This window comes from Aricia agestis, chromosome 2 (genome assembly GCF_905147365.1).
Source record: "Aricia agestis chromosome 2, ilAriAges1.1, whole genome shotgun sequence".
NCBI lineage: Eukaryota > Metazoa > Arthropoda > Insecta > Lepidoptera > Lycaenidae > Aricia > Aricia agestis.
Window position 1 is genome coordinate 3332060 of NC_056407.1, and position 26535 is coordinate 3358594.

The following is a 26535-nucleotide window of genomic DNA, read 5'->3' on the forward strand; positions in this document are numbered from 1 at the left end:
TTCGCTGAGTGAGTGAGTTTACCGGAGGCCCAATCCCCTACCCTATTCCCTTTCCTACCCTCCCCTATTCCCTACCCTCCCCTATTACCCTATTCCCTCTTAAAAGGCCGGCAACGCACATGCAGCTCTTCTGATGCTGCGAGTGTCCATGGGCGACGGAAGTTGCTTTCCATCAGGTGACCCGTATGCTCGTTTACCCCCTTATTTCATAAAAAAAAAACAGTTACTTCGTTTCTAATTCATTTTCATTTGAAGATTACAAAAATCTCGGTACTGCCTGTGCAATGTGCATATGCTCCGAAATAAAACCCATTGTAAGCCAGTACTCAATAGATCATTCATCCGACACCATACTAACTAGCTATTTGACCGAGCTTTGCTCGGTATTCTATAAAACACGAATAAAATGACATTTTCTAAAAATGATTCCTAGCTAGAGCGATTTATCACCCCCGAAACCCCCTATATACTAAATTTCATGAAAATCGTTAGAGCCGATTCCGAGATTCCAATTATATATTATATACACTAGCTGTTGCCCGCGACTTCGTCCGTGTCAGCAAAATGTGATAACAAAGATAATAAAAACGAGAAAAAAATCCTTTTTAGGGTTCCTTTATGAAAAAAGTGAAATATATCCTCCTCCTTTTCGGAAGTCGGTCAAAAAGTAGCCTAAGTTATTCCCTACTACATCAGCTATGTGCCTAAAAAGTCCCGTCAAAATCGCTCCAGCCATTTCAGAGATTAGCCGGAACAAACAGACAGACAGACAGACATACAGACAAAAATTGTAAAAAATGTTATTTTGGTGTCTGTACCCTATATACATTCATATGCATTTAGTAAAAAAAGGTTCTTTCAATATTACAAACAGACACTCCAATTTTATTTATATGTATGTATAGATGTATAGATGTATGGATGTATAGATATGTATAGATTTAAATGTCGTAGGATGATTTGATAGATCGAATTATCGATTAATTATAAAAAAAAAATCTAGGGATTTCGCGAAAACGCGGATAATTAGGTAATGCTGTTTATATTTTAAATTTTTCTAAAAAAGGTAGGTTTTTTGCGAAAACGCAAGTAGCATTAGTAACATTGCACATTCTTAACGCTGATTGGCTTGATTTTTGCTTACTGGCCAACTCTTATTCTGATTGGTTACTATCCTTTTCTATATGTATCTTTGAGGTATTACACCATAGAATTATAAAGGGTAAGAAATGACAATTCCTCTTCATAGGAACTTTACTTTTTATTTAACCTTTTCCCTATCTCAACCATAACCTCAGAATTAGTTTCTGGATCTGTTGAACTTTCAGCACTAATTTCACGTCTCGTCTCAGTTATTTTGTATTTATATACACACTTTTAGATAACTTTTCGCACTATTTTTCAAGTCCATCTACAATTTTAAACACATTAAAAATATCAAAAACTGCTAGCTCGCTTACAAAAACGACCACAAAAAAAAAACGATGCGTGACAATGAATTGACATTTAAAACGTCAAGTCTTCAACCAATCAGAGAAGATGTTGTTGTGGGGCACATAAACCGACCAATCAGTGATTTTTTTCGACAATAACTAACGATTCGTTTCGCAATCTTACTAAAGCGACTCGCGTTTTCTCGAAAACACGACCTTTTGTCAGTAAGGTTGAAAAATGTAATCACCATTGTCTAATTATCCGTGTTTTCCGGAAGTCCCTAGAATTTTCGCGATAATCCGATTTATGAAATCATCCTCCGACATATACAAGAATTGCTCGTTTAAAGATATAAGATATAATATTGGTGTGCACTGGTGAATCAAGCTGTTTGACTTATCATAATGACGTCTCACGTCCCAACTAATTCATATTATTCAAAACAAATGAACCGTTGATTTTAGACGATGAGCACTGGTTGATGGTCTCACTCCCGACAGAATCAGGGCCCGTACCACGAAACGGTTTTGAGACACAAACAATCGTACGAGAATGTTGCTCCTACTCTAACAAACGTGAAATGACGTTGTTAGAGCAGGACGCGGCCCTGGGCCCGTACCACGAAACGGTTTTGAGACTCGAATCGAGAATCGAATCAGCTCGCTGATCGATCTCAAAGCTTTCTTCTTCCGACATAATATTATATTATACTAGTGCAAAATCGTGCTGCGGCTCAATTTAGAACTAATTTAATCTCAACGGCTTTTCCGACTCTTGACAGTTATACTTTTTTTTTTAATGAAATGAGGGGGCAAACGAGCAAACGGGTCACCTGATGGAAAGCAACTTTCGTCGCCCATGGACACTCGCAGCATCAGAAGAGCTGCAGGTGCCAGCCTTTTAAGAGGGAATAGGGTAAAAGGGGAGGGTAGGGATGGGAAGGGAAGGGAATAGGGGAGGGTAGGGAAGGGAATAGTGTAGGGGATTGGGCCTCCGGTAAACTCACTCACTTGGCGAAACATAGCGCAAACGCTGTTTCACGCCGGTTTTCTGTGAGCCCGTGGTATTTCTCCGGTCTAGCCGGCCCATTATTGCCGAAGCATGGCTCTCCCACGTCACAAAACGTAGCGAGCGCACGATCAGACTCGTAAATCTAAATTGTATCAGTTTCAGGGGTAAGACTGCTTGCTGTATACTGGATTATATTTCGAAACATACCCATAATAATTAAGTCAACTTGAAAAGTTAACTGAATTTCAAAATTAATTGAGACTTCATATTTTGAAGATGACTATATCACAATAGACATAAGGACCAGTAGTTCGACTGCAAAGAGACGGACAGGTTTCAATGTCTGTCAAATTCGTCGGGTTTCAATAGGATTATGAACGGATTGTGCCTCGCGCTGGCTGATATAATTTATTTTTAAATATTTAAAATAAAGATTTCAAAATTGGATTCTGACAATTTTGATCGCACGTGCCAAAACACAAACAACAATACGACCAAAGAGGAACACGTCCAGCGCATATGTCATAGTTTTAAATTCGTAGGTAACAAGTTAACAACCCTAGCGACGATTTTCGTCATAATACGTCAAATTTAAAAATTTCAACATCAGTTCTAAGTCGGTATACTCTATCATTCTGTCTACTCTGACTATATACTGTATACTGGATTATATTTCGAAACATACCCATAATAATTAAGTCAACTTGAAAAGTTAACTGAGTTTCAAAATTAATTGAGACTTCATATTTTGAAGATATATACTGTATACTGGATTATATTTCGAAACATATCCATAATAATTAAGTCAACTTGAAAAGTTAACTGAGTTTCAAAATTAATTGAGACTTCATATTTTGAAGATGACTAATTGAACCTACGATTGAAATGAATCGATGTTTGTATTACTAAATTACGTCCTATAATTACATAAATAGACTACTTTGAGAATTTTATATGACAACAACACCGATGTGGGTGCACGAACATGGAACAATGCCCAACTAGAGGCAAAACCAGATTTTGCGAGACCGTCCTCCATTGTTTATTTTCTGTAGTGTAGTAATATTTAGCCGTGATTAATCTTTAAATTGTTATTATAAAATCTGGTGACGACAAGATCAACAAGAATAGAGGTAGAGTATTTTGACGACATCCTACAAAAAGTTTTCATAATCGCGTCCCGATTGGTGTTTTTAACCGACTTCCAAAAAGAAGGAGGTTATATGTTCGGCTGGAGATATTTTTATTATTTTATATTTTTTATTTTCGTATCATGTTAAATTCAACTCGGCCGTTTGTGTACCAACTTCCATTTTTTTTGTTTTGTTGTATTATGTTTCATTATTAATTTGGTACCATGTTTACAAAACTGGTGACCTGATGATGATCCATTATAGTAATCGAGGGAACTCCTCAAAATGTAAATGAAAACGTATGGTGATTTTTGTTTTATGAGAAGTATCCCAAGCATTATAATATGCTACCAAAAAGTAAGATTTTGCACCAAGGTACCTACTATGGTTCCGAAGATACTAAAATAACTCCGGATTCCTTATATATACAAATTTGGGGGTTGGGGCGCTGTTTTAAGAACTGAAAGCATATGCTACTATGCAAATTACATTCATCATCATCATCATCACTACCTCGTCAGGGTCACTAATGTGACATGGGTGTATATGGATACAGTATGCTCCCTTGAAAAACTGAAAATATTTTGACATAGAATTCACGATTATGAACGGGTACCGACTTAAAAATAATGAAGATTGTATACAGATTACAGAAATAGTTGAGGTTTAGGTATAAATTCTGAAAGAGGCACTACTAAAGAGTAAGAATTATTATTTAATACTTTTTAGTTCATTTAAGAATATCTAATGTTATTGTTTTCATTTGGAAGTCGGTTTTAATTTTTTGTTAAAAATAATAATGATCCATTTCAAAACCGGAATATTATGTAATTTTTGAGATTTATGAGTTTTTAACCGACTTCCAAAAAGGAGGAGGTTCTATTATGTTTGTCTGTATATAATATATTTATTTTTGTTACTGTTATCGACCGAGATTGACTCAAAAATAGGCATTAAAAGTTAAGATACAACATTGTTAATTTTATTTTTAAAAGATTATTTTTACCATTTTTTGGTCAAAAAAATGTGTTTTCTTTTTTCTTCTCGCCGGGTTAGTTTCCGAACCGGTGGCGGTGGCAGGCAACATGTAGGACGTTCTTAAAGTATTTCATATTTAATTCAAATGTATTCAGAAATAAACCTTTTTTGTAATTTAAAGCTAGTTTTTATTATTCGTAGTTTAATGTTTAACCACTAAAACTATTATACCCTTACATAATATGAAATTGGCGTTTTGTATGGGAGGAATCGATTTTTTTTGTATAATAAATATATTTAATTAATCAATAGGGTAACCACCCTTAAGATAGCAAAAATGCACTTAAGGGTGGTTAGCCTTAAGCTAGTAAAAATAGATAGTTGAACCCTTTACTAAAAGAGAGGGACGAGAGCCAATAAATTCTTTGAATGCGGTTTGGACTGCCACATCAAAAATGGTATTCTGTTAAAACACAGTTAGGGGGATGAGAATTAAATAATAATTGCAGCTCCTCCAGTTTGCGGCCGTCTGTTGTGGGTCCTTCCCGTTTCATACTACAAATTTTTCATACCGGGGTATGAAACATCGAAGTACTGTTTTTGAATTGCCTGTTTTGTACCACGGTGCTTGGAGTGGTATGAAATGACGAATTCCTTTTTGGTATGGGTGGATTCGTACCATGAATTATATTAAATATTTTTAATCTAATCACTTATTTATACTGGTGTATAGAAAAGTGGTAACAAGAAGAAATAAAAAAATATTTTGTATAAAGGAATGTCATTTCTTTCAAAATCAAAAAATATATTATATACTTCTAACAATATAATCACAGCTTGATTACACATAGAACTTTAAAATTAACCTAACACTATATAATTAATTTTAAATTATCAAAAATAATATAAATGTACTTATGGTCCGGGAGCTGTCAATCTCAAAAGTGCCCTCATAGTGTGCATTGATTTTTTTGATGAGCCAAGATTGGCCAAGTGCGTGTCGGGCTACGCGCAATATGTATGGGTACGGTCCCGTAGTACCGCTAGTTTTTTTTAATTTTTGTATGGTTGTGACGTGGGAGATGGCCCGTGGTATATCTCCGATCGAGCCCGCCCATTCGGGCATGAAATACCACGGGCTCACAGAAAACTGGCGTGAAACAGCGCTTGCGCTGTGTTTCGCCGAGTGAGTGAGTTTACCGGAGGCCCACCGCCCAATCCCCTACCCTATTCTCTTCCCTACTCTTCCCTGCCCTATTACCCTATTCCCTCTTAAAAAGATGGCAACGCAACTGCAGCTCTTCTGATGTTGCGAGTGTTTATGGGCGACGGAAGTTGCTTTCCATCTGGTGACCCGTTTGCGCGTTTCATATTCTTTTATTTATTTCAATTGAATGTGTTGATCTTTTTGAATTTTTTACATCATCAGGTTTTTTTAATCAAATCAAATCACAATAATACTTAGAGTATTTTCGTATACCATCAATAAATTGCCCAATATGTATTTGGTTTCTCTGAGATGAATTTATTTAATTTAAATAATCAAATAAAATAATAATATGTAATAAATAATAATAATAAATAATAAAGTAAAATTAAATAATTTATTATTTTATAATTTATATAATATGTATAGATATTTTGAGCTTGACTGTACTAAAATCTGCGCTGCGGTAAGAATCGACTAATTCAAAAAAGGTATTCGCTGTTTCGGACGCCGGTATGAAACAGGCAATTCAAAAACAGTACTTCGCTGTTTCATACCGCGGTATGAAAAATTTGTCGTATGAAACGGGAAGAACTCTCTGTTGTGCAGTGTGTGGTCTAGCGTTGTCCTGAAGCAGCAGTGGTCTAGAGCGACTGACCAGCCTTGATTGTTTAGCAGCTAGTTCTTCCACCATGATTTGCCTCTGACAATAGATATCTGCCGTAACCGTTTGGCCAGGTTTTAGAAAGCTGTGAAGAAATGATCTGATTTAAAATCCCTTCATTATTTTGTCGGTTGAGCAATGTAACGCAGCAGTCGACGCGTGTTTTCTGGTTTGCTTCACTCAATTTTTAAAGCAGCTTTATCACTTACACCGAAGCCTGCTGCTAACTCTGAGGTTTGCGATGGATCCGCTTCCACAATAGCCTTTAATTCATCATTATTCATTTTGGTCTCGGGTCGTCCACGGGGCTTTTTCTGAAGGTCGAAATTTCCAGAACGAAAGAAAACGTTGGAACCAAAACCATATCGTGTTTTCTTTTGCAACACTCGCGCCAAACACATTGTTAATTCTTCGAGCTGTTTCTGCAGCACTCGTGCCACGGTAGAACTCATATTCGTAAATAAAGAGATATTTCAATTTTTCCATTGTGCGATATGAACGACTCCAAAGAAAAAATAACCAAGAAAAAAAATGAATGACTGTTTTGGAAACTCAAATGTACCAAATAAATGAATAAGTATTTAAGTATTTATATAAATTTGAATTTGGATAAATTCTTAACCAAAGCGGAGATATTTGAGATCAAAGTGGCTTGTACAACAAAACGGCAATTTCATAATATTATGTAAGGACCTAATATTATTAAGATAGGCGCATTTTAAAATCCACAACAATTACGCGTAAACTGTGATGACTATTTCTTAGGTTTAGGCACAAGGAATATTTGCGTTACTTTACCTCACATTAGGTCCGTAATTTGTTGACCGCTGTCGTATATTTTGTATGGATTTGACAGATTTCAATTGCGTGAGACGTCGCGCGGTGCAAATCTGTCAAATCCATACTTTAGGAATGCATCTACGCGTCGCATGGCGGTCTGAATTGACCCTAATATTGAATTCACATAGCCCGCGGCCTGCCCAAATGTCGTAGCTCCACAGCTATCTGCCTATGATTGAATTTATAATAGCTCCCACACCGGTTTCGGTGACGGTGGCCGGTTTCATTGAAACCAGGCCAGCTACGCAAGAGTAATTTTATAGTGCCCAAGTGTGTGCGCAGTACACAAGAACACTCTCTATTCCTTTACTCTCATATCCCAGTGGGACGGACGACCGACACGACTGGCGAGAGATCAGGCGCAGGACCAACTTTTTACATGCCCATCCGACGCATGGATCATCTTACTTGTCAGACAAACATACTCCTGCGTAGCTGGTCTGGTTTCAATGAAACCGGCCACCGTCACCGAAACCGGTGTGGGAGCTATTATTATTATTATGAATGAATTTATTCGATAAACACCACGTGTAAATATACGTCTAACATCGATCGCCGATACCTGTACAAAACGACGGTCACTCTTCGGACCTTGCCTCTTACTTATAATTTACACCGTTATTTGTGACACTTAATTAGTCTCTATGGAAATATAATAAGGTCGTTAATGGCCTAGCCACGGACCTGTGTAGCCGGACGCTACTAACAGCATAACAGTACTGCGTCGTGAGCCGATGAGTGATGTTGTATTTTCACTCCAGTGGACATCGAAGTCAAATATTTCCAGTGATAAGTGAAATATTTTGAATTTAAAAAAGGACCATTCGGATTTCGAAAATCGTGGGTAATCAGGTAAAGAAGGTTTTTTTTCAATATATTTTAAAAGAATGTAGGATAAGTAAAATGCTTTTTAAACATTCGAATTAAAATATGTATAATTATTCGAATTATAAAATACAAGTTTGAACGATAATTAAATCAACATTAACTTGACATACCTGCAAACTTATTTAGTTATAAATAAATGAGTGTGTAAGTTCGTAAATGTTTAAAAACTATACAAATTTGGTAAACAGGTAATTTTGCTTGTATGTAAGCCCCGAAATTACTGTACATTTATTGGTGAAATTTAGCAAAAAAACAGAGAAGACTACGGGAAACTGCAGTCGGTTACTGTATTTATAATACTACTTTTATTGCGGGAAAATGTACGATTCCCGCGAGTTGGTGCACGGTAGTGAACCCGCCGAGATTCGACGAGCCAAGCGAAGCGCAATTGCACTACCTACCTTTTCTCGAATTGTTTTGTCGTTTTTTTTGAACCCCCATAGAGTTGGTTTCCGATGTACCAGGTAGTTTATTTTTTCAGGATATGAGGTTAAATAAAGTACTTACCACTAAACAATTTACAAAAAGAACTGAAATCCCACTAAAATCATTTCTTGTAAAATGTTGCCGAGATGACCACATAATAACTTATACGTGGGAGAGCCATGCTTCGGCACAAATGGGCCGGCTCGACCGAATAAATACCACGTTCTCACAGAAAACCGGCGTGAAACAGCGCTTGCGCTGTGTTTCGCCGAGTGAGTGAGTTTACCGGAGGCCCAATCCCCTAACCCCTACCCTATTCCCTTCCCTACCCTCAACTATTCCCTTCCCTTCCCTTCCCTACCCTCCCCTATTACCCTATTCCCTCTTACAAGGTCGGTAACGCATTTGCAGCTCTTCTGATGCTGCGAGTGTCCATGGGCGACGGAAGTTGCTTTCCGTCAGGTGACCCGTTTGCTCGTTTGCTCCCTTATTTCATAAAAAAAAAAAGATTTACCCTGTGAAAAAGATATGAGATCTCATGTCGAGCCAAGCTTCTGAACCTACATGACCTACCTCTACTGACCCTAACTTAAACAAATTCTACATATCAGTAAATAGGTATGGCTCGGCTGTTTCTTTACTAACTTCAGATCAGAAACTAAATATTCGCGTCACCTCCGCGACGGTAACGAAACGGCAAAGCCATACATATATTTACTGGTATGTACCTATAATTTGTTTAACTTAGGGGCAGTAGAGTTAGGCCGTGAGGATTCAGAAGCTTGGCTCGACATGAGATCTTATACCTTTTTACAGGGTAAATCTTATGTGGTCGTCTCGGCAACATTTTACAAGAAATGTTTTTGGTGGTATTTGATAAAATATAAATAAAATAAATAATAATAAAATGTTTATATTCGGACAACAAGATCCATTAAAGATATATCAAGTTTGTAACATTTTCTGTGAGATAAGAATAAGAACAATAGAGTTGAAAATTCTTAAGACACTGCAATTGTTTTCCAAAATAATTATTACAATTAATTATAGGTTCATCGACCGTATTTACAAATAACTACTTGCATAATAATTAGGTACTTACTTATATTTAATTAAAAAATAGGAGTTGTAAAATGTAAATATTTTGTAGTAAGTACTGGGACTTTTATTGCATGACAATAGCTCATTTATTTGATTACATAAATGTTAAAAAATTACTATAATACATACTCTGACAATTTTATATAATTTGATAAGATTAGGATAATTTAGATGATAATATAATTATAATAACTATAGGTCGAAGGTTACTATAATTTAATTATTAATATTATATTTCCTTTGTGCAAAAATTCGTTTATTACGCGGAACTGCACATTTTTCCGGAATGAAAGGTGTCCTATGTCCCTTCCTGGGACTCAAAGTATCTCCTTACCTTTCACCAAAATCGTTTCATCGGTTTGGGCGTGAAGAGGTAACAGACATACAGACAAACTTTCGCAATTTCGCAATTATAATATTTTAATAGTGTGCTGATATGATAAATTTTAATAAAAGCTATAATTACTGAAGCATTTTAATCGTTACTCCATAATATGTTTTCACGAGAAAAGAAACACAAAGAAGAAATTCAATATTTTCAAATGTTGGTCAGCTCACATGATTTAAGATAACAATTCAAATCGAACTTTATTCGTAAACCGGTTTAAATAAAGTTAAATCCTTTTTTTATTTTCAGAATGATTTTATATTCACGTTTCATTTTCCTCTTGGAAACAACAAGCATAATTACTCTACATTTTCGGATGAACTTATATCCGAAAATGTAGAGTATATAATATTATGTAATCTAACGTGTACCACTAGTGTTATAACATGCTTGATGCTGTACAATAATAATAATAATATTATATATGGACACTTCACACCACGTCAGTCTAGTCCTGTGCTAAGTACCTGAAGGACTTGTGTGCTAAATACTTGAAGGACAGGTACCAGACACCGGAAATATATTTAATACTTTTATACCGTAGTTTTATACTATACATATATTTAAGATTTTTATCATATTATGATACACATATTTAATACACATCCAACTCTGGAAACTTTTTGTTCCGTCGACGGGATTCGAACCCGCGGCGCACAAGCCGGGGGCTTGTGCCACCAACAGCCCACCAATTGAGCCACAGAGGTCGTCAATACAATAAATTATTATAGAATATAAATAGTAAATACGTACAGACAAATTAGACGATAGTTTGCTTAATGAGGATTGCTTGTACATTGTACTGATGTACAAGCAATCTATCTCTTTATCTGTGAACAACTGCAAGTTGCAACAAAGAACACTATCAAAAATGCAAATTTTATTCACATTTTATTCACTTTTTATTCTTCCAATTAAGTAGATTTTGTAATGTATTTGAACTGTATTGTTTTATTCATATCAATCTAGAAGTATACAAAGTTCAGATACGATAAAAATGCATTAAAAATAAAGGCTGACCAAATATTCACTGTGATAATGATTATTGAAGGTCACGTAAATAACTCCGAGATATCAGTGCAGGTGCAGAAACAAAAATGATCTTCTGACATCATTATTTTAATTATTACAACAATTAAAACGAGCACTCATGTGCCACAAGTACAATAAATAATTAACAATTATGTTGTATTTGTTACAATTATGTTGTATTTGTTATTAGTGTTGCAATTTGCAAGTAACAAAATAAAGCGAGCATGTGGTTGATAAATGATAATTTAAACAAAGGACAAAGATTATCTATTTGCACTAAGTTTGCTGTGAATAATGAGTGCAAATATTATGAAAATTGCACAAATTAAATGACTTGTTCAAGCACACACTTGATAAGTTAATGCAGCGTTTTTCTACCTGTGGATCATAAAGCTTCTTTGAGTCGCTTTTCATGCTGAATTACAGCTTTGCAGGTCTTATTAGTCTTTGAGCAAAACCGCGGACAGACAGACGAACGGACAGACCGAAACTATAAGGGTTCCTTATTGACTACGGAACCCTTAAAATGACTGTAGGTATCTCCGTGGTCCAGTGGCTTAAAGCGGCTCTTGAATCGGAGTACAGCTGCAGTGCACACACTTATACACTAGAAAATAGCTCATCCGTAACTGGCCCGGTTTCCATGAAACTGGCCACCGTCACTGAAACCAGTGTGGGGGTATTATTATGTAGGTATCTAAGCAGTAAACACTAAGCCTTGCGGAATTATAACATTGTATGGGAGCATAAACACATGTTCCTTGGGTCATTTGACATTTCCGTCGTCCGTCAAGACATGCAATTTACAACAATTACTTAGCTTACTAGGCCGCAGCCTAATAGCTCCAGTATAATTATTATCATCATTGAAAATATTAAATGCACGCCAGTAAATATTCATCCCAGTAGGAAGTATTTTTATATATTGTTTTTTATCCAGCGTTTCGTACCATGTAAGTAAGGTAAAATTAGTTTTTATGAATTTCAAGTCAAAATCAGTTTTCATCAGGGTTATTAATAAATTAATAAAGTGAAAGAATCGCCGGATAAAATAAATATTCTTAAAATGACCTAAAAAGTATGAAAAATAATTTTTATTCTTCATTAGTGCCTTTTTCAAAATTCTACTAAATCTCAACGATTTCTGTACTCAATTTTCATTCGTTTGAAGTCGGTACCAGCCCAGAACTGAGATACTTGACATAGAACTTAGGAGGTACCGACTTGAAATAAAGCAGAAAATTTCTGTGAAATTAAAAAGGCATTTAATTTAATCTGCGGGAATCGTACATTATGTGCTAATAAATGTAGACAATGTCCATTCCCGTGGTAATCTGTGCCAATTTTCATTAACATCGTCTATAATCTCTTTTAGTTTCAAGAATATTGGAAAAATATTAATGCTTATTAGTTCTAATTTCAACTTTCAGGTCCAAAGATGGCGCGGGAAACGAATGGCATTTATATGCGCATGGGCATGTATGTGCTGACGATAGCTCTGCATGTAACGAACATAGCTTACATGGCGACCAAGACTGCCAGAAGTTTAGAAGCAGCAGAAGATCCGTACATCAAAGTGTATGCCTCCTTGCAGACTAGGTTTTTCACGTGTTGGACGTTTGTAAGTATCATTATACTGACGATTTTGTAGCTAACTTCAGTATGGCCACTCTCGTATTGAACTAATTGTTAGGAAAATAAATAAAAAAAACCTTAATTGAAAACCAGTTCATACTTATGTATTTGGATCTCAGATCACCGATGGATCAGAACGATTGAAGCGAAAAGTTTTGAATTCAGAACTTGAGAATAAGATGGCACCTCAAAAATATTTAACCAACTCCGGCAAAATGAATAATTATTGAAGCTTATATGAATTTAAGCAGCAAGAACTTAAGTTTTTGGATTATGACCACAAAATTTTCAAATTACAATTGCAATTTTTATAGTGAATTCAATGCTATGTTATATTTTTCAGTTCCTGCAAATTGTATACGCTGTGATCTCTCTGACCTGTGATAGTCTCCTTCTAAAGAATTCTTTGAAGAAAAATTACAAACTGCCAAAGTATTTGTATATATTCAGAGAGGGTCTTTTTAGTTCCGTAATATGGCCATCTATATGGGTAAGTGTTGATGAAATAAATATTATAATACCTCCTATGCCGCAGGTTGCGTAAAGTAAATCTTGAGACAGTAATACAACTTTTGTTTGACAGCAGTTATTCCACATTTTCAATTCTGCTGTCGGAAAAAAAAAATTATATGATTTTTACATACAGTAGACATTGTGCAATATCTGCTGTCAAATAGCTGTGCATGTCTGTCGCAAGATACGTAATGAACCTGTCAGTTTCGGTAATTGAGATTGGGTTCCCTAAAAATAAATACGTAAAGTAGCACTATTACTATTATCCATAGCTGGGCACCGTTAATCAAATAGTTAACTTCGTTAATCGTTTATCCGTTAAAAAAAAATGTTAGCTTCGTTAAACGTTAAACATTTCGGTCGAATTAACGCAAGTTAACGTTAATCGTTAATCCGTTAATATGTAATATGGCCTTGTTGTAACTTATATCATTGCGTTAGTGTACATACAAAACCTGTTGGTTTAAGGTTTTGGAAGTTAAAATGTTAGGAACAAAACAAAATACTTACTTCTATAATTATTGTATTCTACCCTATGAATAATAAAAACTAAGGAAAAGTAACTCCGTCAAAAAACATGCTACACAATACTTGTCAAAAAAGTGTACCTTAGGTACACATTTCAATACATTTGCAATATTTAAATGACCTTGAGCGGTACTAGGCTGACGTTACATGACAGATCAAAATAACCTAATTTAAAACGGTAATAGAATGGGAGTTGCGATTCCTTAGTTTTTATTATTCGTAGATTCTACCTAACTAAATTATACTGCACTCTTCTTTATCAACATGCAAATGATTTGTAATAACCATAAACAAATCACTCTCTCTATAAGCACCGGCGCTGAGTAATGAAATCGTAAAACGAAACAAATCGCTTCTCACTCGCGCGCGCCTGAAAATGTATCTAGTATTGTTTTTGTTTCACACGCTGCTGCCGTGTCACGGCGCCGCGCTGCCCGCCCGCCTGGCACTTGTCGTTTCATACTATCTGTCTGAACCTGCTTTCGCGCCGCGCCGCGGTGCCGTGCGGTATATAGTAGGCATTGGATTAACGATTAACGGACTTCTGCATATTAACGGAAGTTAACGACTCCGTTAATATTTTTAAAAGTTATCTTAAAAGTTAATCCGTTAAGCAAAATGTTAACTTCGTTAATTAACGATTAACGGATTAACGAGTTAATGCTCAGCTATGCTATTATCTATACTTGTACTGTTATCTATTCTGTGATAGTAGTAACATTTTGTCAATTGTTACTGCTACCAACGCCTATAGATTTATTGAAGCAATGTTTGAATTACCAAGCTAGTCTGTATGTGTAGTCAAGATATCCCTATTATATCGGTATTATATTGCGAAAGTATGTCTGTCTGTCACTCCTCTTCACACTCAAACCCCTGACCGATTTTGCTGCAATTTGACATGGAGATACTTTGATATCCAGAATTTAGGCGCAAAAGAGTTGCGGGCGTCATCTAGTTATAAATATTTTATTAAATCTATATTCTTTTTTTTCAGGTTGTGTTCCTTGTGTTTTGGGTGTTGTACCACTACAATAGAGACCTTATATACCCGCCGTTTGTGGACAAGATTCTGACGTCATTCTCCAACCACATTATGCACACGTTCATCATACCGATAGCGACGTGGGACTTGCTTTTCCGACCACGGAAGGTTCCTAAATCTCATCTCCCGAACCTTCAATATTTAACCTTTCACTTTGGGCTGTACCTTGCTGTGTGAGTATCTCTATAATTCTTTGGTGATTCTATTTTTAATTCATTTTATAAACTTTGTCTTCCAATATTTTTTGGCTTTTAGTTATCAGCAAAAGCCTTATAAAGCTGATGATATCATGTTAGACTAATAAACGTATCTAAGTTTCTTTTGCTGGAAACAAAAAGCTTGGCAAAGTCTAAAGATTGACATCGCATCGAAATCTGAAATGTTTCAATCATAATTTTATTTATAACTTACCTACATATATACGGTGTATAGAAACCACAATGGGCATTGTCCAAGAAAAATCACATGTACTTTTTATATTTTTTTTCGTTAAAATAGGGTATTTTAAGAATATAAATTAAATAATTTTGAAATTCATTGGCTAGTTTTTTCTCAATAAATTTTTAAAGTTTCGCTCTGACGTCATCATCGGCGGCTAATTGACCTCTGTAGTGTTTTAAATTTCCTTTCAATCTTATTTATAATGGCTGGTTCGTCAAATGCAAGTTCTCATTATGTGAAAGCTGATACGAGAAGCTTACCAAAAGTTCGAAATGTAATGTTGGTCGAATTTATTGCTTATTTAACGCCATTGAAGGTCAAACTAAGGTTAAACATATTTGTTCAAATATATAGGTAACTAATGGGTATTTTTTTCTTTTATATACAGAAAAACGATCACTGACCTTATTCCTCGAAATGTTTTTGTAATGAGCAAAATTTAAAAAAAATGGACAATCCCCATTACACGTTGATCTCTTCGGCCACCTTGCACAAAATAAAATCATGGATCAAAATTCTTTTTTTCTTTTTCAGACTATTATACACGTACGCGGAGACAGGAATCTGGATATACCCCGTTTTTAAATCACTGTACGGCACAGTTTACTTCATTGTCGCTCTCGGCATTATATTCTCAATCGCTTTAGGCGCTTACTTCATTCAGTGGCCCATTACGAGGACTTTATTTCCAGAAACAAGAAAGAAAGTAAAATAATTGAGTGTGATACATACTTTTAAGGATTTAACACATGGGTTAAAGGTGACAAAAAAGAAAGAAACGAGTCAATAAAAGAGTTCGAACCTTTTTGTGTGGAGCGTAGCATACCTAGTTAGTTTCAACTTTCAAGTACTTAAAAAGGGCATATTTTCTGTTTAAACATATATAAATTTGTATAAATAAGTATAAATTATTAATAAAAATATGTTTTTATTATTTGTTTAAATATATACTTATAAAATATAAATAAGTATGTATAAGTTATTTGTTTAACATTTTAAAACTGAAATCACACAGAAAGTATATTATTTACGACATTTTGTCAAAAAGTATTTATTGTTTGTAAACATCTTCTCTTTGGATACGATACAAAATACGAAAGGTATGCCAATAAGGTTCGTTATTCTTTAAGAATGTTCGTCGTACTTTGTCTTGTAATTTTTAAGGATAGAGTAAAATCGAGGAGTGTCTTTTCAAAATACCTTATTTACTTAAGATTGTTTTGAAAAACAAATACTTAAATTGTATCGCTGTTTACAATAAGTACTTGAACTAAAACCGTAAAGTTAATATACCTTCCGCTGTGTTTCGCCGAGTAAGTGAGTTTACCGGAGGCCCAATCCTCTACCCTTTTCCTTTCCCTACCCTCCCCTATTTCCTTCCGTACCCTCCTCTATTCCCTTCCGTACCCTCCCCTATTCCCTTCCCTACCCTCCCCTATTACCCCTTAGAAGGCCGGCAACGCACCTGCAGCTCTTCTGATGCTGCGAGTGTCCATGGGCGACGGAAGTTGCTTTCCATCAGGTGACCCGTTTGCTCGCTTGCCCCCTTATTTCATAAAAAAAAACCTACCTAGCGGATTAGAGAAACAAAGGCCTGAGCAAAAGAGTCACTGTCAGTAACACTGCGTGGCAAACAGAGACATGTGTTACATGACAGCAGTACTCTTTTTTTGACGTCCAGTCGGCACGCTGCACGTTGACAATTTAATCTCATAGAATTCATGCTCAATCATGCTTGTGTAAGTGTATACGTACACATATTTTGCACACAGATGAAAACCAATTTTGGTTACGTTTGACAGCTCGAGATTGTTGCTCTATTCCGCTAGGTATATTAACTTTATGACTAAAACATACAAGAAATACGCTGTTTTGATGCCAGATCACTTTTTGATTCGAATAGGTTTAAATAAACTAAACATTTGAAATATGCGGAGAACCAAATAATATAAATTCGCAATCCTATTCTTAAATGATAAATTAATTAGAATATGGCCGTATTAATTTATTATTTATTTTAAAAAATGAATAAAAATAAGTATTTATATAGTTAAAAAAACCTATTTTTAAATGATAAATTAATTAGAATATGCCCGTATTAATTTATTATTATTTATTTAAAAAAATGAATAAAAATAAGTGAGTGTTTAATATTTATGTATAGTTAAACAAGTGATCATTAAGTCCCTTTTACTATGTGAATCCACAGGGAATGAAGATATAAGTGCATAAAGCGGATAACTAATAATTTAAAAACTGAATTATTTTTATATACTTAATATTTAAATTGAGGCTTTAACGCCGGGAGAATGATTTTAAATTAAAAAAAATATTCTATGTACAGCTATGTATTATAATTTATAATATTAGCTAGATGATGAAGTAGGTTTGTTCAGATTATAATGTAAATGAGTTACTGCTCTTCTGTTGTAAAATGTTAGTTACCCACTTCATCAACTCATGTCTTCAATTTTGTAAGCACATAAATGGATATTATAATAAATAGGTAATATTAAATTTATTATTATACGTTAAGTTTTTACTTATCATGGGATTAGACGACGTGATGTACGCTACCTAGCTTTAATACTATTGTAATAGTTATTATTGTATGCTTAATAGAGAATTTGAATTATATATTTATACCAAAGTACTGCACATCTTTTTTATCCTATTTTGTATTTATTACCTTGTCCAGAAGGACTTACCTTGGATCTTTTTGTGGTGATGGAGCTGCCTTGAAGTCAGTTGATAATTATTAATTATATGTATGATAGTTTCCAATCAACCTTTTAATTAAAACACACCTTGGTCCTTAGATACCTAATTTATAAGCAAATGTAGTTAAAAACAAGGCCTTTGCATTCATTGTGAATGATTAGATGACGCCCGCAACTCTGTTGCGCCAAATTCATTATCGCGCGGGAACCGTACATTTTTTCGGGTTAAAAAGTATCTTATGTCCTTTCTGAGGACTCAAAGTATCTCCATGCCAAATTTCAGCAAAATTAGTTCAGCGGTTTGAGCGTGAAGAGCACTTTCGCATTTATAATATTAGTATGGAGGTATGGATTTTCAGACCGAAGTAACCACTCTTCAAATACCGTAGTGCCCGGGACAAGATTTTAAATGGCATTCTCGCAACATAGTCGGCGTAGTCCAGAGGAATTAGCAGGTCAATACGTCTGGGACAAACCATGTGCGGGTTTCCTCGCGATGTTTTCCTTCACGGCACGAGCGTCCGTATTATGTACTTGAGACCTGAAAATGTCTCATTGGGATCAATGGGATCGAAATTCGAACCTGAGACTTGAGTGTGAGTTTTTGTTTCACATTCGATCGTGAACGCGTTTGGCGTTTACTAAGATTTTGTACGGGATTTGTACAGCGCCACCTAGCGATGCTCACAGGAGTGAGCCCAGCTCCCATGACCCATGTACCATCGAGGAAGTTGATTCCTATGCAATGGACATTGTCCAAAAAAAATCACATGTACTTTTTATATTTTTTTCGTTAAAATAGGGTATTTAAAGAATATAAATTAAATAATTTTGAAATTAATTGGCTAGTTTTTTCTCAATAAATTTTTAAAGTTTCGCCCTGACGTCATCATCAGCGGACAATTGACCTCTGAGTATGTTTTAAATTTCCTTTCAATCTTATTTATAATGGCTGGTTCGTCAAATGCAAGTTCTCATTATGTGAAAGCTGATACGAGAAGCTTACCAAAAGTTCGAAACGTAATGTTGGTCGAATTTATTGCTAATTTAACGCCATTGAAGGTGAAACAAAGGTTAAACATATTTGTTCAAAAATATAAGTAACTAATGGGTATTTTTTTCGTTTATATACAGAAAAACGATAACTGACCTTATTCCTCGAAATGTTTTTGTAATGAGCAAAATAAAAAAAAAAAATGGACAATCCCCATTGACAGACTAACGTTATTTAGTCGAATATGTCAATTCAATGTTAATTGTGACCTGTCAGCTGGGTTTCACGTAACCAAACTACTCAGGTCCCCGATTTGCATAGGAATCAACTTCTCTGATAGTACAAAATTATTAGTAAACGCCAAACGCGTTCACGATCGAATGTCAAGTCAAAAAACTCACGCTCGGCATACTGCACCCCATCAAGTGCGAACCAACGGTCTTCCCACTAGGAAATGGAGTTAAATACACGTGCTATCCTATGAAATTAGAAAATGCGTTTAATTTAAAATAATTCTCTTCTCTTCAAAAAGTCTTCGTTTTATACTTGTCACTGAACTTATTTTACTGCAATCTTTTCTGTATGTTCGTATTCAATAGCAGCTTGTTGCTCTTTCCGAGATGTTTGCTGAAAAGTGTAATTCTCGAGATCGGCCACTGCGCGTAGTACGATCCCACCGTGAGTAGGCACGTCACAAGATGTATCAGGGGGAAGTAGATGGTGCCGTAGGACTCGTCGTAGAACGGGTACAGCCACGTACCTGCGGTCTTATACGTGTATGACATCCTGAAAAGAAAAAGAAAAAAAATGGATGAACTAAACATTACAAAAAAGATTGCGTGGTTTTATAAAACCACGGTAAGCGATTAATTTTATTATGCAATATCACATAGGTACTGTGCAATATTATTAACCATCCAGGAGTGATATTGAACGCGCCCGCCTTTCAATCTTATTGTCAAATAAATTGTTCAATAATATTTCATATTGCACAATAAAATTGATTGTCTAGACCAGGGATCACCAATAAGTTTCGCTCGGGGTCCGTTTTAAGAATTAAAATGACTTTCGCGGTCCACACATTTAAAAAAAAATATTTATTAAACAACTGTAATTACGGAAATTACAAAGGTGTTTATTTGTGTCAATGAGAAAAGTAACAATTTTTGTTGCTACAAGTTCATCAGTACGGTATGTCGAGACTGAAATTAATTTTTAAAGAAGAACATGCTTGGTCCGCACACAATTGGTCGGAGCGTGGCGGTCCAGATGCGGACCGTGGTCCGCCATTTGGTGACCCCTGGTCTGGACTCTAGAGCAGCGGTCGGCAACCTTTTGGGCGACTGACATCTGACTCGTGCCCTTACCTATCAGGGCCTTTCTTCTAAATACGCAAAGTCTACTCTTATCTAAAAACACGTTATATTATTATGGCAGCTTCTACATTTCGTTAAATTCAAAGCAAATCCAAATAAGGAAATAAATATTCAGAGTTCATTTCTTATCAAAGTTTTGCAGTAACGAAGCAGCCATAGAAAGGAAATGAAGCACAAAATAAAGATTTATCAAGAATCAAACCGAATTGATACTAAACAATCATAATAATATTTCATTGTAATTATAGTTTTAATAGTTTTCCGTACTCAAAGGGTAAAAACGGGACCCTATTACTAAGACTTCGATGACTGTCTGTCCGCCTGTCTCCAGGCTGTATCTCAAGAACCACTATAGCTAGATTTTTGGAATTTTCACAGATTGTGTGTATTTGTTGCCGCTGAAACAACAAATACTACAAACAAAATAAAAAATTTAACGGGGCTACAACAAACATATGTTTTGCTATTTTTTGCTCGATATCAATAATGGCAATGGGCAGGTACTTCAAATGTTCACAAAATACCAAATTGTATTTATAATTTAATAATTAATAATAACATTTAAGTAAATAAAATAAATAATAATTATGTGGGGCTCCCATACAAAAAACACATTTTTTACCTATTTTGCTCTATAATGGTACGGAACCCTTCGTGCGCGAGTCTAATTCGCACTTGACCGATTTTTTAATAACTAGTAATTAATACTTGTATATTTTATACCAACATAATAATGTAGACTGTAGTCTGTAGTATATTATTACTGGAGAATAAATATTAATTAGTGTTGACACACGATAATGTCTGTTGTTTTCAAGTTAACATCGTCGTCTGCGAATTTCATAAAAAATAGCATATTTTTGTCTTTAAATGGAAATTGCAGTTACATATCTTATATCTTTAAACAAGCAATTCTTGTATATATAAATATAATTGGAATCTCGGAATCGGCTCCAACGATTTTCATGAAATTTAGTATATAGGGAGTTTCGGGGGCGATAAATCGATATAGCTATGATAGGAATCATTTTTAGAACATTACATCTTATTCCTGTGTTATCGAATACCGAGCAAAGCTCGGTCGAATAGCTAGTACGTACTAAATGTTAAGCGCACATAGCTCATGCCACTAAGCCTGGTTCAATAACCATTGCAGCTCATGCCACTTTTTATAACATACATTGCAAAATGTCATAAAAGCCTGTGGAAAATATGGCACGTCCCGCTGCACCCCGTAATATTAGTGCTTACTAACGAACACAATACTCACACTACAATATACAATCCGACGACAGACAGCGCATGAACGACGTTTCTTGTATGAGACTTCGGTTCCTGTCTTGGCCGGAAGACAGCCTCCCATAGCACAGCCACCAGTATGAACGTGTGCGCTATGTGACTGGTGACGTCGTTTGACAGTTTCTTCATCAACGTGTAGCGCAGTAGATTCTGGTCGTAGTGATGGAAGAACCAGAATATCGCTGAGCATACCTAGAGCAGACAAAAAATTACAGTTCTCTTTTTACAGTGATTTGTGGTATAAACACACAATAATATGCTCTATACCATATAGAGGGTCACCAATTAGTTTCGCTCGGGGTCCATTTTAAGAAATGAAATGACCTTCGCGGTCCACACATATTGTGAAAATTTTTTTTTTACATATCAATGAGAAAAGTAACAATTTTTGTTGATTGTTTGGAGTGAAATTGGTGCAAGCTTTTGATATCAAATCCTGAAGATGTTCATAAGTAAGTCGAAAGCAAAATTTATTTTCGAAGTTCATATTCGAAAATAAACCGGCGTGAAACAGCGCTTGCGGTGTGTTTCGCCGAGTGAGTGAGTTTACCGGAGGCCCAATCCCCTAACCTACCCTAGTCCCTTCCCTACGTTCAACTATTCCCTTCCCTTCCCTTCCCTACCCTCCCCTATTACCCTATTCTCTCTTAAAAGGCCGGCAACGCACTTGCAGCTCTTCTGATGCTGCGAGTGTCCATGGGCGACGGAAGTTGCTTTCCATCAGGTGACCCGTTTGCTCGTTTGCCCCCTTATTTCATTTTAAAAAAAAAAGTCGTACTCGGTCCGCACACTATGGGTCAGCAGTCCGGATGCGGACCGCGGTCCGCCATTTGGTGACCCCTGCTCTATACTCTATAGCAATAGACCTCTAGAGTATAGTAGTACTGTAGACGTTACAACAGACGGAATTAATACGGATACTGTTTTAATTCCTGTTACTGTTATTTACTGTTTTATCTTATAACGTCTGTTATAAGCCGTACTTTTTCCTTAAAACATGTAGCCCTTAATAATGTTAAAAATTATAAATCTAATCGCCAATGTTAGAATTTCCTCGTACATTCTAGTTTATGAGTCGAAATTGTAAGAGCAATGTTTCAAGGAATTATTTTTTCCGAAAAAAAATCTAACGACTTTCTTATTAATCTTTAAATCAAACAATAATCTTATTCAAATGAGCTATGAAAATTATAGAATTATGTTAGTATATTTAAGAATGTATCCTAAATTAACATTTAGTACAGTAAACGAAGGCAAAAATCAGGTACAACCTCCGATTTCGTTGAACCTCCATCGATTTGGATGAAATTTTGGGATTAAGTACGTTAAACCCTCTACTTTCAAAGTGACATACGCTCGTATTGCGCTTTTTGTATTTTAGGGGTGAAATCCACCGCTTTTGTTAAAAATAGAAAAATGCTGATTTAACCATTCTGGTTTAACTAATTGTGTTTAATTTGATAAGATAAAATAATATGTTTTACTGTTTTTATTCATGATTTATGATTATTTAATTAATTTTGTAACCCTTTTAGCAACCATCCACCTTTTAATCGTGAAAAAAACATTTTTTGTATTCCTGAGCTTTAAAATCGCATATTTATATTACATGAACAGTTGGTTTGATATTTATAATATAATTTTTGGATAAGAGAGAAATATAAATCCCTAAAAGTAACCCTTTATTGCAGAATCACTGTAAAATTGGGTGCAAAAACTTAATTAGGTTTAAAGTTTTTGAACCCAATTTTTTCAGTGTATTTGTGGCGGTACTCACAATTCGCCTAACATTTCTACATCGCGCTATCGAATTTTTATGATGATTTGATATAATGAGTTTTCTGAGCGCGTCAGTATTTATACGACAGCTGAGATGTATCACGTGGGCTTCGGCCTGACCGGGCACACCACCTCGCTCGGTCGGAAGATCTTCCTTTGTGGTGGCCACGCATATTCCTTCATTGGTGACCCTCGGCGGAACACGCCTTCTTCATCATCATCACTCCCCGCCCCTCCGCACCGCGCCAGCCAGCATCGCCTCATCGGGTACATCGTCCAGTAGCCGCAATGTACCGCGGCCTGGGCGGACTCCGCATCGGCATCATCGGGCTTTCTCACTACACCGACCGGTCAGCAAGCAGAGCACATCTCTCCTGGTCAGCACGTAGCATCGGCCCCACACGGCAGCTATCCGACTCACTGGAGCCCGTGCAGCAGCTTACAGTTCCGACTCCCTGGGACTCACTGCAACAGTTTCGACTCACTGCAACAGTTTCGACTCACTGGAACTCACTGGCATTGGCGACTCAAGCGACAAGACTTCAAGATTCGACCTCCGGTCTTCGGGGGGGAGTGATGTGGCGGTATCCACAATTCGCCTAACATCAAGCGACAAGACTTCAAGATTCGACCTCCGGTCTTCGGGGGGGAGTGATGTGGCGGTACCCACAATTCGCCTAACATTTCTGCATCGCGCTATCGAAGTTTTCTGAGCGCGTCAGTATATATACGACAGCTGAGATGTATCACGTGGGCTTCAGCCTGACCGGGCACACCGCCTCGCTCGGTCGGAAGATCTTCCTTTGTGGCCACCACGCATATTATCCCACATATTTACTAATATAATATTAGTTTTTTATTTAGTTTTTTTGCGATATTTTTCACCTCTGGAACCTACCCCTACCCCTTGTGTGAATAATAAACTTTAAGTTTTTATTAATTTGTACGTCCAGATAAATTTACAAAATATGTGAAACACTGTTAGAATAGTAACGCCTTATTGTACCATATATTTCATGCAAATAAAGAATATTATTATTATTATTATTAAGATATTCACTGTACTTTGAATTTAGTACCAAAAACCGGCCAAGTGCGTGTCGGGCCACGTGCAATATAGGGTTCCCTAGTACCGCTAATTTTTGTATGGTCAATGAATGTACATTTATAACGTGTTTTACACTACTAACAACATCATTTCAGTTATGTTCAAAGGAAATTGAACGAAAAGTTCCTTTATACTTCGTCGAATATTTTTTTATTGATCGACTATTACTAAATAAATAATCGATACTATTAAGGGTTCCTTGTAGGGTTGTTGAGGAAGTGATTATGAGGAAGAGGAGGAGGAAGAGGAATTTTCACGTGCAAATTTAGAAGATGCGGATGAGGAAGCGGATGAGGAAGAGGATGATAGGAAATTATAAATACTAGCGGACCCAGTCCAAAAGTCTTTGTCTATACATAACTAGGTACATACATTACACAAAAATTAATTAAAAGTGCATTTTCCAGTGGACCAAACTATGAATCTAAACCATTCTCAAAACACACACAATAAAGAATCATCAAAATCGGTCCAGCAATTAAGAAGGAGTTCAGTAATATACACAACACACTCACACAAAAATCCTCGCTCATCTGAGTGAATGATACAATTCTCTGGCTCTGGCGTACTGTGCGTTGCCATGTTTTTTTTTTAATAATATCTATGAACGCTTCAAACCACGTTAGTCTGGTCCCGTGGTAAGCACCCGAAGGACATGTGTTACAGGTACCAGACAACGGAAATATTATATTTAATACCTTTATACTATGCATATATTTAATTACATGATACACATAATCTATATATATATAAAACTCAAAGGTGACTGACTGACATGGTGATCTATCAACGCACAGCCTAAACCACTGGACCATTCGGGCTGAAATTTGGCATGCAGGTAGATGATATGACGTAGGCATGCGCTAAGAAAGAATTTTGATCAATTCCACCCCCAAGGGGTTAAAATAGGGGATGAAAGTTTGTATATAATAATACTTCTTAACGCGAGCGAAGCCGCGGGCAAAAGCTCGTATTTAATACACATCCATGACCCAGGAACTTTGAAAACTTTTTGTTCCGTCGGTGGGATTCGAACCCGCGACCCCCGGCTTGAGCTACCAACGCGCTCACCAAGTAGCCGGGTCCACACCACACGATCCAACGCGCTCCGATCGCGCGCGGCATGGAGCGTTGCACGGAGCGTTTGGTGTGCTCGTGCCGCGCGCGATCCATGCGCAAGTTTTGGAGCGCGCGCTCCCTGGCGCTCGCGATCTGTTCGTTGTCGGTTTTCTTGCCCGCTTCAAAGGTGCCTCAGTTACGTGTGGACGGTTATGTGATTCCATCACACCATGGATATTTCGCAAAGTCGTCGTCTGATATCATTTTATAAGGAGTTTAAATGTTTATGGGACCCAAAAGATAATAATTTTACGAATAGAGGTGCATGAGACGATGCTTGGGCTCAGATTTCTCGTAAAATGGGGAACAAGCCAATAGAAGATCTAAAGAAAAAATGCGGTCTCTGGCGGGAGGATACAGAAGGAGCCGCCGCTGTACGTGTGACTCCATATTGTGTAAGATACTGACTGACTTGAATAACGGATCGCCTTCGGATCGCTTGGAGCGCATATTAGGATCGCAGTTTCCAAGTTCTTGGATCGGTCTAACGCGCTCCACGCTCCACGCTCCTCGATCCTGGATCGGGGATCGCGGGATCGCCGCTCCAAGATGGATCGTTTGGTGTGGACCCGGCTACTGAGCCACCGTGGTCGATTGGATATGCGACGCGCATGCGCTGTGAAATTCCTCATAAATTCCTCTTAAATATTGAGGAAGCGATAGCGGAAGAGGATTTTTTTATTTTTATTTATGAGGATGCGGTAACGGTTGAGGAACCCAAAATATTGCGGAACTTCCTAATTATGAGGAAGCGGAAGAGGAATCCTCAGCAACCCTAGTTCCTTGTTGACTACGGAACCCTAAAAATGAATACCAAAAAACTGCCCCTTCACTCCCTTTTAAAATATTATAATTTATGAATTATGACGTATCAGC

At 36.5% G+C, this 26535-nt stretch overlaps 2 protein-coding genes across 2 annotated transcripts; one reads left to right on the forward strand and one right to left on the reverse strand.

Annotated features, from left to right (window-relative positions):
* Positions 1 to 7974: 7974 nt before the first annotated feature.
* On the forward strand, positions 7975 to 16137 carry LOC121739731 (androgen-dependent TFPI-regulating protein-like). The gene is made up of 5 exons (XM_042132279.1): positions 7975 to 8119; positions 12533 to 12723; positions 13081 to 13227; positions 14776 to 14996; positions 15799 to 16137. Exons 2-5 carry the CDS (start codon positions 12541 to 12543, stop codon positions 15977 to 15979), a joined length of 732 nt encoding a protein of 243 aa, XP_041988213.1. The 5' UTR covers positions 7975 to 8119; positions 12533 to 12540; the 3' UTR covers positions 15980 to 16137.
* Positions 16138 to 19541: 3404 nt separating this feature from the next.
* Positions 19542 to 21782, reverse strand: LOC121736231. The gene is made up of 2 exons (XM_042127320.1): positions 21625 to 21782; positions 19542 to 19764 (listed from the first exon to the last, which is right to left on the reverse strand). Exons 1-2 carry the CDS (start codon positions 21780 to 21782, stop codon positions 19542 to 19544), a joined length of 381 nt encoding a protein of 126 aa, XP_041983254.1.
* Between the last annotated feature and the right edge of the window lie 4753 nt (positions 21783 to 26535).